General features: G+C 40.8%; 3 protein-coding genes across 3 annotated transcripts in view; 1 reads left to right on the top strand and 2 right to left on the bottom strand.

The window, feature by feature from the left end:
- Positions 1 to 728: 728 nt before the first annotated feature.
- Positions 729 to 3,756, bottom strand: mcidas (multiciliate differentiation and DNA synthesis associated cell cycle protein). Its single transcript, XM_032516142.1, has 7 exons — positions 3,390 to 3,756; positions 3,241 to 3,310; positions 3,038 to 3,117; positions 2,497 to 2,557; positions 1,868 to 2,094; positions 1,361 to 1,471; positions 729 to 1,248 (listed from the first exon to the last, which is right to left on the bottom strand). Exons 1-7 carry the CDS (start codon positions 3,477 to 3,479, stop codon positions 814 to 816), a joined length of 1,074 nt encoding a protein of 357 aa, XP_032372033.1. The 5' UTR covers positions 3,480 to 3,756; the 3' UTR covers positions 729 to 813.
- Positions 3,757 to 4,738: 982 nt separating this feature from the next.
- Positions 4,739 to 7,707, bottom strand: ccno (cyclin O). Its single transcript, XM_032516234.1, has 3 exons — positions 7,231 to 7,707; positions 6,277 to 6,462; positions 4,739 to 6,182 (listed from the first exon to the last, which is right to left on the bottom strand). The coding sequence occupies exons 1-3, from the start codon at positions 7,582 to 7,584 to the stop codon at positions 5,568 to 5,570; spliced, it is 1,155 nt and encodes a 384-aa protein (XP_032372125.1). The 5' UTR covers positions 7,585 to 7,707; the 3' UTR covers positions 4,739 to 5,567.
- An 863-nt stretch (positions 7,708 to 8,570) lies between these two features.
- The window catches only part of tut7 (terminal uridylyl transferase 7), a 16,282-nt gene continuing 14,348 nt past the window's right edge, over positions 8,571 to 10,504 (top strand). Inside the window, exons 1-2 of the mRNA XM_032516093.1 lie at positions 8,571 to 8,772; positions 9,954 to 10,383. Of these exons, the coding sequence (XP_032371984.1) occupies positions 9,972 to 10,383 (412 nt within the window). The 5' untranslated portion in view covers positions 8,571 to 8,772; positions 9,954 to 9,971. The remainder of the gene's footprint in view (positions 8,773 to 9,953; positions 10,384 to 10,504) is intronic.

The following is a 10,504-nucleotide window of genomic DNA, read 5'->3' as shown; positions in this document are numbered from 1 at the left end:
CATGACAAATACCAAAAGGCCAGAAGGTCACATCCCCTTCTTCTTCTTGTTTTGATTTACTCTTCCTTTCTTATCCAAGTTTAAAAACACGAGTTTTTGGGAAAGATCTGACTTTTCTTTACTGGGGAATACTGTTTATACAGCTGAAGTCTTACCAACCTGGTTTAGGGGAGCAGCAAGTCATGCAATCTGAAAAATAAAAATCTATTTCAATTTCCTAAAGTAAGGCTATAAACAAGGATATTGACTGCAATGCATCATGACTCAGTGGCCTTATTGAAATGACACAGTCATTCAGACAGAGACAAAAAAGGGGGGGGGGGGTCCCTGCTTCTTCAACAAGGTCACAGGGTTGTTTCACTGCTTAAACAAGAAAAGTTCACGTTTTGAAAACAGTTTCTTTCCATTTGTTTGAATATCACCGGAATCCTCTTTCCATGATAAAAAGATCTTTCCAAGTCAGCTTTATACATAACAACTTTTGTTTCTTTTTATTTGCAAAATCATTTTTATTTTCCAAGACAAAACATGTTGTGTGAAAATAAACATGATGTATGATCATTATTTTTTGAGGCATGTAAACAGAAACACAATAAAAAACAAAAGCTGTGGCAGTATCATTTCCTTTGTCAGACACCACCTCCGACTGATTAGCTCACAAGCCACCTGAGGAAGACATAATTTAATCATTTACAGATCTCACTAGAGATTATTAGTTAGGTATTATCAGTCACCACCCACCCATACATCCTTCAAGTCTTGACTAGTACAAGAAGAAATAATGGATCCAAGTTTGCATTTGTTAACTCTGGTTCAGTTGTGGTTTGGAACCCAGCGGAAGCGGTATCCTCCCTGCTGAGTCCTCGAGGTGAAGGCATGTCCGTGAGGAAACACCTGAGTCCTTATGGTGCAGTGTTCTCTAATAGAAGTTCTGAAAGATGAGACGCTCTCTTCAGGCTCTGCTCCGTCCACCGTCATGCTGCTGTCTTTGGATATAGAAGTCTGTAGGCCTGAGAATGCACCGTACATGCGAACAGTCTCCGATTCCTGCGGTAGTCTTGTTCCAGGAGCAGCGCTGTGCAGGACGGCATTGCAGCGTGTGCTGACGTCCCTCAGCATGTCCTCCACTGAATCAGAAGTCTCGGTTTCATATCCTTCATCCAGTCGCTGACGCTTGCAGGGACTCAGGGAAGTTTTATTACCACAAGGCAACACTGGTTCATTTGGGTCTCTGACTGTCATCAGTTTCTGAAGACCAACAGAAATAAAGATTAATTTATGATAATTAATGCATAAGAGGTTATATTGTGATGAAACAGTGTGTACCGTTTAGCTGTGCTTGTCTCAGCCGTGAACTTACTTCAAGCACTGAAGCCAGGTGCTTTGCACGGCTGGCCAGCTGCCTGAGGTGAAGATTTCTCTCCTGAAGGGAGTCAATCTCTTCCTGTTTTCGGTGTAGAGTCTCATGGAGCTGCAGACACACAGAGACAAATATGTTCAGTCATGCTAACAGAAGACACATAAGTTAAGCTACCTTGGCATGTCATATTCCTGTACATCTTTGTGCTTAGATGTTTGAATATGCAAAGTTATTTTAAATGCAGCCCTACTGCACCAGTCACATTACAACCACAAACTCCACTTTGAGTGATTTTTACTATTGTAAATTGTATTGCACTGGTTTACACACACTCTCGAGTATGAAAAAAAGCATCATTTTGGAGATTTAACGTCTTGTCACAACAGAAGGGCCATGACTGGGTCCAAACGTGTCGATCAATTTGTCAAAGGGATTCTTGCATAACTCCAACGGAAAAACTAAAATAAAAACTGTACATTTGTCAAAAGTCGAACAGTAAGGATTTACCTGATTATTGACTTCCATTGAATCTCCCAACACCCTGCCTTGGCACTGGGCAAAGCCCTGCCAGTGATCTCCATCTTTGGCAGATGGGTTGCCTGCTTCTGTGGAAGAGTGAACCAGACTGTCCTCCGATGAGAAGTACCGCTGAGGGGTGAGGAGAGGTATGACACATCCCTGAAATGGTAACAGTTCAGCAGGAGACAGGCTGCTCTCCAACGTGGCAGGAGAATCTGACAGAGGAGACAAACGCCCATGGCTTCAGTCAACAAGTCTGAGTTTTGAGAAATCCCTCAGTCTTGAAAAGATGTAGGAATGGAATGATCGATCCCCTCTAGTTTGAGTGCGGGCAACCACTATTAACCTCTGACCTAATGAACTCAGACTACAGGTGGGAGTATGAAGCTGTATCAGGTCAGAGATGTAGGAAGGAACTTGACCATGCAGGGCACTAAAAGTAAGGACCAGGATTTTAAATTGAATTGATGATGATGATAATGATGAAAATATTATTATTATTATCATTATTATTATTATTATTATTACTATTATTATTATTATAGTAGCACACACTATCAAGGCTAAGATGTAAATGTTGCATCTCCACAGTAGAAGATTAGGTTAGTTTAACTCACCTGCCATGAAATCCAGTGCATAATCTCCAAAGTCTTGGTCATCTACATCAGATTCATCCACCTGTGGACGATTAGATCAAAATTGACTATTAAAAGACATATATATGGCTATGTATATAAAACTTTGCAGACAAAGTAAGCATAACTGGCCCAGAACTCGAAGTCCCACCCCGACCAATCAGAATGATGTGGCTGTTTGGCAGGACATGTATTGCTGCCAGTCATTTCAGCAAGCGTGCTGGCGCGTAATGTGTTTTGGACGCACGGTGAGCTGGTGCCAAAGAGGCTGCCTTGTGGACTAACCTTGGGAGGTCCAGCCAATTAGCGGGAGCTTGCGTGTCATGAGTAAACTACAATCTCATTGGTGCCGAATTCCAGCACATCGTGTCAAACATTAACAACCAACCTTGGATGCAGATCTGCCACCATATTATCTTTCTCTGGTAGATATGCATCGTTGAAATGCGTGGATTTACTTGACAATTTAGGTGTCACCGAAAATATCAAATGTCTTAATGAGAAAAAGACATTTTTCCCTCACCTGAGATCCGATGGAGTCACTCTCTCGTCTCACCAGGGACGCACAGTCTTCCAAATCATCCCATGCAATTGTTGAAAAAGCTGTAACACAGTAAAAGTGTGCCTGTGTGATTAAAGTAGAATTGTATTTATTTACACATACTATATTTATACAAGCTTAAGGTGGTGCATTAAGTTCAAACAGAACATCAGAGATGCGCATACCTTGTTCAATGATGCAGGGAAGCTCAACGTACACATTGACTGGACTGCTGCTTCTTGGCACCACTTTATCCTACAGATAGAAAGTCTGTCAACACCACTATACATATCTGCATTGTGTGCATCATTGTAAAGAGAAAGATTTTAAATACCTTTTTGTTTCCTGCAGGTCTCCTCCCCTGTTGGCTCATTTGGTTTGGGCAAATAGCACCAAAGACCTTTCTGTTCCTTTGCATCTCCATCAGCACAGTTCTGGCTGCAGCACTGAAGGACCATGCTTTGATTTAGAGCTGATATAGAGGAAATTCTCCCGGTTTGTGTCTCTCCGTGCCGCGGCCTCATAGTTTTGGCCCAATCAAATGCACTTGTGTGGTCTCCAGGGAGTGACAGCGTCCTCGGAGATTAAATTGGTGCAGACTAACGGTTTTCTCTGAAGTGTAAAGTGGTACCGCGCATAACGGCGCCATTACTGCAGGTGCTCTCTGCGTCAGACCTGCCCTCCCTCCGCCTGCAGCCAAATATTCCCTGCCCCCTGCCAGGGGCGTATGAAGAGCCCGGCATGGCTTCTTCCAATCATGTCTCTTTTATACAATCAAACACCTTAGCCTTTGTCTTCATAGTCTTCATAAGGCTGACCAACCCGTTGGCACAGTTCAAACTTTGCTCAATACGGCCAGATCATTCGGTGCGTAATTTGCATTGTGCGTAAAAATATTTAGGTCAAGACCTGTTGCCACATTTAAAGCGAAGGGAAAAGGGAAAAGCACAATTACAGCAGACAGCTCAGTAAACATCCATGACAAATGCATGTGTTACAAAAAAAACAAAAAAAACAACAACAAGCCGACCCTTAACACTGAATGCACCTATGTGGTCGACACTGTGTCAGCAGGTCGAGATGCCACGCGTAATGGATTATCGGAGAAAGTCCCTCAATTGACCAGGCTGTGTTTGCAGCACAGATCAGTTTCAAATAGTGATACAACGGTAATTAAAGATGTGGTTAAACTGATCTCCAGGTAAACAGCTACACCAGCCTTTAAGCCACAAAAGCACTTCAACTGGGAGAAAAATATTTCTGCTTTTATCCATGGTACGCCAATAACCTCACATTTAGACATTTGTCTGAAATGAAGGGCTCTTGTACTGTTAAGCAATCTAACGAGAGTAGATAGAGCAGTAATGAATGCCATTGTGAGCTATAATGCCATAGTGCTATGCACATCCAATCCAGATACATTTGCCAACATTAACAACATTGAACTGTAGATGGTGCATTTTGTAAAATTTCATGATTTTTTAGTCATGTCATCCAATCTCCGTCTAATCTGGACAGATTTACTTCAAATAAATGGCTTTGTGTTTTTTTTAATCAAACTTTAGCTGAGTTAGAATTATGGCTTAACATTTTTTTATCCATTGAAAGACCAACACAAATTCGTTTACTGATTATTTATTTCATAATAAAAGCAAGCAATTAATTACAGTACATTTTCCCAGGTCCTTCATTTAAGAGTTTGCAACAATAACATATCTCGTAAACTTTCAGCAAGTCAGTGCATAAACAGTAAATAATGAATTTAATTTAGAATAAATTAAAATAACCAAAATATATTAATGTACTTCATTGATAAACAATAGCTATCAGTAAAATAAATAAAAATATGCTAAGTTGTGAAACATTCACTTAGTTCAAGCAACTGATTGTCTCTAAGGCATAACACTCATGTTGTCCTCGGGTCAAACTGACCCGTTTTTCCTATTTCAATGTTCTTTTTAACTACCCATGTCCCAAAATAACATGACTGATTCCACACAACGCTCTTTTGGGTAATTTTGGGTTGTCTTATTCAATTTTATAGCATTTAAAAAAAAAATTGAAGTGGTTTTGAAATAGTATTGAGTAAAAGTTGACTGTGAAGTCTGTTATTATCCATCAGCATCCATTCCTTTAATTTTAGTCTAAATAATTCCTAATTTCTGCTTTTCTAACTCAGACATTAGGTATAACTTCCTTATTTATTGACCATGAATTCCAAAAAGTTAATAAGTTAGTATTACGTGAAAACGTCAAAAAAGTGACAAAAGGGAGTGGGTGTTGAAAAAGGGACAAAAACGTGCGAAAAAGTTAAAAACACTGATAAAAAGCATCAACAAAATTGTTGATTTTCAATTTTGACGTGATGACAACACAAGGGTTTAATGAGGTCTAGATAGGTTTGCACCAGACATAACTTCTGAACATCCCCTTTAAATAACCCCAACAATAAAATCCCCAGTGGACAGAAATTTGGCATTTTGCTAACATCTGAATAGTGGCATAGTTGTAGTCACATATACATCACTTCCAATGTCTCCTGGTTTAATGACACCAACAGACTCAGGTTGTCTTTGCATTCCTGGGCCAGATTGTGGTTGTAGCTCCCCTGACTCACAGACAGGAAGTGGGCCTTTACTGCCAGAGGGTCGGTCTCAGAAATCTGAGGGCTCTCAGATGGCTGTGAACATTGTTCATCCACAATTCTGCCCCACTGGTCTACCGGTAACTGGGTGGTTGCATGCTCAACAAGCGCTTGTTCAGTTTTCAGTAACTCACTGGCTATCCTCAGTGCACAGCTAGCAGTCAGAGATGGTGGGTATTTGTTGAAAGCATAGTCTGCTAGACTCAACTCGCACACCTTTTGTGCGAGGTTGCTGCGCTGCTGTGGTCTGTTTGTGTCTGGATTCATTATTGTAAACCTGTCACCACTTGTGTTCTCAGTCTCAAAGTGGGCAGCCTCAATGCAGTTGGTATAATAGTCCAGGAAAAAGGCCAGGGTGGGTGCAGCGAGGCGGAAGTTTAGACGGAGGAGGATGAGACACTCCAGGTTGCAGAGTTGCTCCTTAGTGAAGGCATCACAGCACAATGACAAGAGATGGCTGATCCGCGGCGAGCACACCTCCACCTGGGTGACGGAGAAAGGGAGTGAGTTATAATGAATGAAATCCAAACATGCAAACTATCTGTTCATCAAGCTTCTACCCCATCCTAAGACACACCTGTTTGCAGGCTAGCAGGAGTGCAGTTACACCCAGTAACTGGAAGCAGTCAGCAGCCACCGGTGTGGATGCCATGAATCTGTCCATGATGTTTACTGCCAAGCAGCAGCACTCAAAGGACAGACGGAAATGTTTGTGTACAGGGATGAGCCAGCTGACGAGCCTACACCGGGCCTCTGCAGTCAGCTGCAATGTAAAACACAGACTCAATTAGTATAAGCTGTGCTTGAAAGTTTATGATAATGATGAAAAAAGGAGAATTTTGGTGACAGTCAGGGGCATTAGACTTGGGGGGAAAGGGGACTGAGATATGGCCCAATTGTGGCCACAAAGATACTAAAATGAAAAGCTGTGGATGCAGGGAGGGGCCCATATAGAGAATGCCTACAGGGTCCAGAATATTGTGCTACGCCACTGTGACAATAACTTAAAGAGGGAATGAGTTTATGCTCTTTAATAAGTAAAACTATTAAACATTTTCTATAGACTATTGGATTTTTAGTAGCAGTTTCACAAATATTTTCATGTCATTGATCCCAAAGGTATAGTGATATGATTATTTATGCTAAGGTCATTCCACTTGTTAATATTAATGCCACAATAAATTATGAAACTATCCAATGTACTGGGGAATCCAACTATCTGCCTTAAAACACCAAAAGTCCATGTTACCAATAAAATACAAATGAACCATTAAGTTAGATGACAAAATGATATTTTTGGATTGCAGATGTTGTTTTCTTAATTACTGTAAGGTGTTTAAAGTAGGCCTAAAGGCTAAATAATAGTCATAAAGTAAAATAAAAAAGGCAGACAAATTACCTAAACTAATTCATACAAATTGTTAAATAACTTAGCCTAAACATGTTTTCATGTAGGATAGCCAACTGTGTTTTCCACAACATTTCAGAGCAATAGACCTGACCTAACACGGTATAACGTGTCTTAGCCTACTTGTGGCTGGCGTGCCAAGCTTTTGCAGGAATGAAACTGCGCCTCTTTCTCCCTCTGGATCTTGAAACCGATGTCCCCGTATTGGAGGTACCAGTTGGACAGCTGTCCTGCAGGAGGCTCGTCTGAACGGAGAGGGGACACATCTATCCGCTCCGGGGATAAAATCGGGGAGGACCCCAAGTCTTCCTCAAAACCGGAGTCACTCAACTTGGACATGAGTGTCTGCTTTCTGTGCCGGGCAGTGTGCCGCTGCCGGACCATTGTGTGCGCTTCTGTTGGAGGTGAAGTGCCGGTTGTCCGTCTCCGTTTGTTAACAGTCTCGGAGCCACATTCACCGTTGACAAATGAAACCATCTCCGGTAGCTTGTTATCTCTCACCGCAGCCTCCACCGGCTGTGCATTAAGTCTTCTGGATGTATGTTGTGGGTGAGGGGAGTTCCGTTTGGTTACGTCAGTTTTCCCGGGGTTATCCCCGCTCCTGCACCGCACCTTTCTCCCGTCACCCAGGCAACCGAGGGTAAACACTAATTGTCCCATGTAGGACTCAATTAACCTAACCCTTGAACCATATGTTCCCTTTTTTTTCTGTCTGCTGGCCTATTTCATGAAGACAAAATAACATATACTTCATTAAAAGTGTGTGTGAATGAATGGATTCATCCAATTTAAATTTCTGTTTGAACATGTGAAATTGCTGTAGTTTACATAGACTGTTATGTTGTATTTGACAAGAAATAACTGAACACCACATGTGCCTGTATGTGAATTTTTTACATGTAAAATTGTGTTCCACATGTGATGTAGTAAAATGCATAGCCTATTGTTTGTAAGGGTATAAAAGGTTATTTCCTATATCTTTTTTTTTACTAAAATGTATTGTTATTGACATAAAGAAAACACCACCAAAACAAGACATGGCACGTAACAATTATTTTCAAATTTATTATGCAATTAAGGAAGGTCTGAAAATAGTAAATTAAAAGGTGAAGATGGGTGAAGGAGGAGGTAAAGATTCTCTAACCGTCTCTGACTGAGGTTATGTCATGTTTATCCATAATAATGACATATCATGCATGTACATCTCAAATTTTAAAATATATTTAGTAACTACATATTGTACTGTTAAACCGATTTTGTCTAGTATATATATATATATATATATATATATATATATATATATATATATATATATATATATATATATATATATATATTGTTAATGCATTTTCAATTATCAATTACAATAAAAGCCGGATAGGTTACATACAATACACAATAACGTCCGGTAGCAAAAACAAACTTAAACACATCAACATCACTTAAACTATACATACACATAATGAACATATACCAAAATACACCAAAAGGTTTTGTCTAATATTGAAAATCCTGGGGACCTGTCGTGACGTCGCGGTGGGCGGAACTTTAAAGCTGACGATTACAAAACAGACGTCATCTTTCAAACTCCAGTGCAAGACGAGCGATCATGCCAAGTCAGACCTGAGCAAGGCTTCAAGTATGCTCTCTGCACACGTTAAAAAGGTATTTTATTGAATATAATACTCGGTATTGATAAATTCTGCTGACATTTTACCGATGACTGCATTTGAGCAGGCGGAGCAGCTTGAAAAAACCTGATATAAACAATAACGCTAGCTGTTGCTAGCTGGGTAGCTAACGTTCGTTTTAGGTGAAGTAGTTAGCTAGAAAGCTAAATAGAAACAACGTTAGCTAACAGTAACGTTAGCTGGTTGGGCTACATGTGGCAAGTTAGCTAACGTTACATTTGTTGACTTACACTAATTTGTTGACGGTGTGTTGGCTACATGCTTGAAAAAGTTATACACCGTTAACTCGAGGAAGAGGAAGAAGTAGCGTTAGAGGCACATCAGACCGCATAAGCTAGTAAGCTACTAGCTTATGCTAACACCGTGCAATAACAAGCTCCTAAAGTTGGCCAACGTTAAAGTTAACGTTATGCAGGTAACTTGAGTCTCTGACTAACGTTACATTTTTGCATACACAGTTACCTCAATTAACCTTACGATGATGTTATATTAACGAAAGTTAGTGATAACATTAAAGCACCAATGTTAACGTTAGTTTGGCCACGGTTTAGAGCCACAGTTTAGACCCGTCAACGTTCACAGCCAGTAACAGTTTATGCACAAAGAAATACACAGGCATCTGAAAACGCATGCTGCTGCTCCAAAGACAGGGCATCTTCTCAAGTCAAAAAAATGTGTAGCATATGATTCTGTTAGCATACAGTTCGGATCTAGGATGTTTTGATTGCATGAGCTGCATGAGGAATATGCCATATGCGATAACTTTGTTGAATATCACAATAAGGATATTACTTGCGATAAACAAACCAATATTAAATTGTAGCCTACTTAGTTCTGCCTTTTTTCTTTTCATTCTAAAATACAGCAAATTGCTTGCTGAATTTAAAACAAATTGAAGTAAATAATTTCTAATATTAGATTATTGAACACATTGAACATAAAAGGCAATACTTAAAAAAGTGAGTTATATTTTATTTGGAGGTTTCTACTGATATTTTCTTTCAACTAACACAAAACGTGTCAATTGGGATATGTTGCAGCCTTTTGCAATACGTACATCACACTAGTTGATATTGTGTAATATATATATATATATTTATATACTAGTGCCCTAATGAGGACCATTTCATACTAACAGAGCATTTCATTCTGCAGTTTTAGCATAAGTGAACCATGGAAAACTCAGGCAGGCCTTACCGGGCTAGGCAAGGTGGCTGGGACAGGGGAGCAGGAGCAGAGAGGGCGGAAAGCTGGAGGACACCAGACCAGGGTCGAGGACAGAACTACAGATCAGAGGGAGGTCAGCAGGGCAAGAATCCAGGTGGGCCTTACCGGGCCAGTCCCAAGAAGGGAGGCCTGGGGCCCCTCAGTTACTCCCCTGGTGGATTTAGAGGTGGTCACAGCCCCTCGCAGAAGGATGACCTTCGGTGGTTCTCCGGTCCTGATAACAGTGGTGGGAGTCGAGAAGATAACTGGAGAGAGAGCTCACAGCAGCACTGGAGGAGAAGTAACCAGGGAGAAGGTCCAAAGGAGGGCAGGGAGCAGGGGGGCAGAGAGGACACTGATGGAAATGCTCATAAATCAGGTGAGGATTTGGAAATTTGACGCCTGGAAAAGAGTAGAACGCCTAATGGACACCTTAGAAATGGGTTGCACCATAATTTGTTATTCCCCTACTGTGTGTGTGTGTGTGTGTGTGTGTGTGT

This window comes from Etheostoma spectabile, chromosome 5 (assembly GCF_008692095.1).
Source record: "Etheostoma spectabile isolate EspeVRDwgs_2016 chromosome 5, UIUC_Espe_1.0, whole genome shotgun sequence".
Taxonomy (NCBI): domain Eukaryota; kingdom Metazoa; phylum Chordata; class Actinopteri; order Perciformes; family Percidae; genus Etheostoma; species Etheostoma spectabile.
This window is presented reverse-complemented; position numbering and strand designations above follow the sequence as displayed.

Excerpts from the sequence above, each read along its gene's own strand:
- mcidas (XM_032516142.1), bottom strand. The coding sequence starts at position 3,479 with ATGGAGATGCAAAGGAACAGAAAGGTCTTTGGTGCTATTTGCCCAAAC. Across the intron at positions 2,558-3,037 it reads GTGACTCCATCGGATCTCAG|GTGGATGAATCTGATGTAGA; the intron begins GTGAGGGAAAAA and ends AATCGTCCACAG. Across the intron at positions 1,249-1,360 it reads ACCTGGCTTCAGTGCTTGAA|AAACTGATGACAGTCAGAGA; the intron begins GTAAGTTCACGG and ends GTTGGTCTTCAG.
- ccno (XM_032516234.1), bottom strand. The coding sequence starts at position 7,584 with ATGGTTTCATTTGTCAACGGTGAATGTGGCTCCGAGACTGTTAACAAA. Across the intron at positions 6,463-7,230 it reads GCTTGGCACGCCAGCCACAA|CTGACTGCAGAGGCCCGGTG; the intron begins GTAGGCTAAGAC and ends TTTACATTGCAG. Across the intron at positions 6,183-6,276 it reads TCCTGCTAGCCTGCAAACAG|GTGGAGGTGTGCTCGCCGCG; the intron begins GTGTGTCTTAGG and ends TCCGTCACCCAG.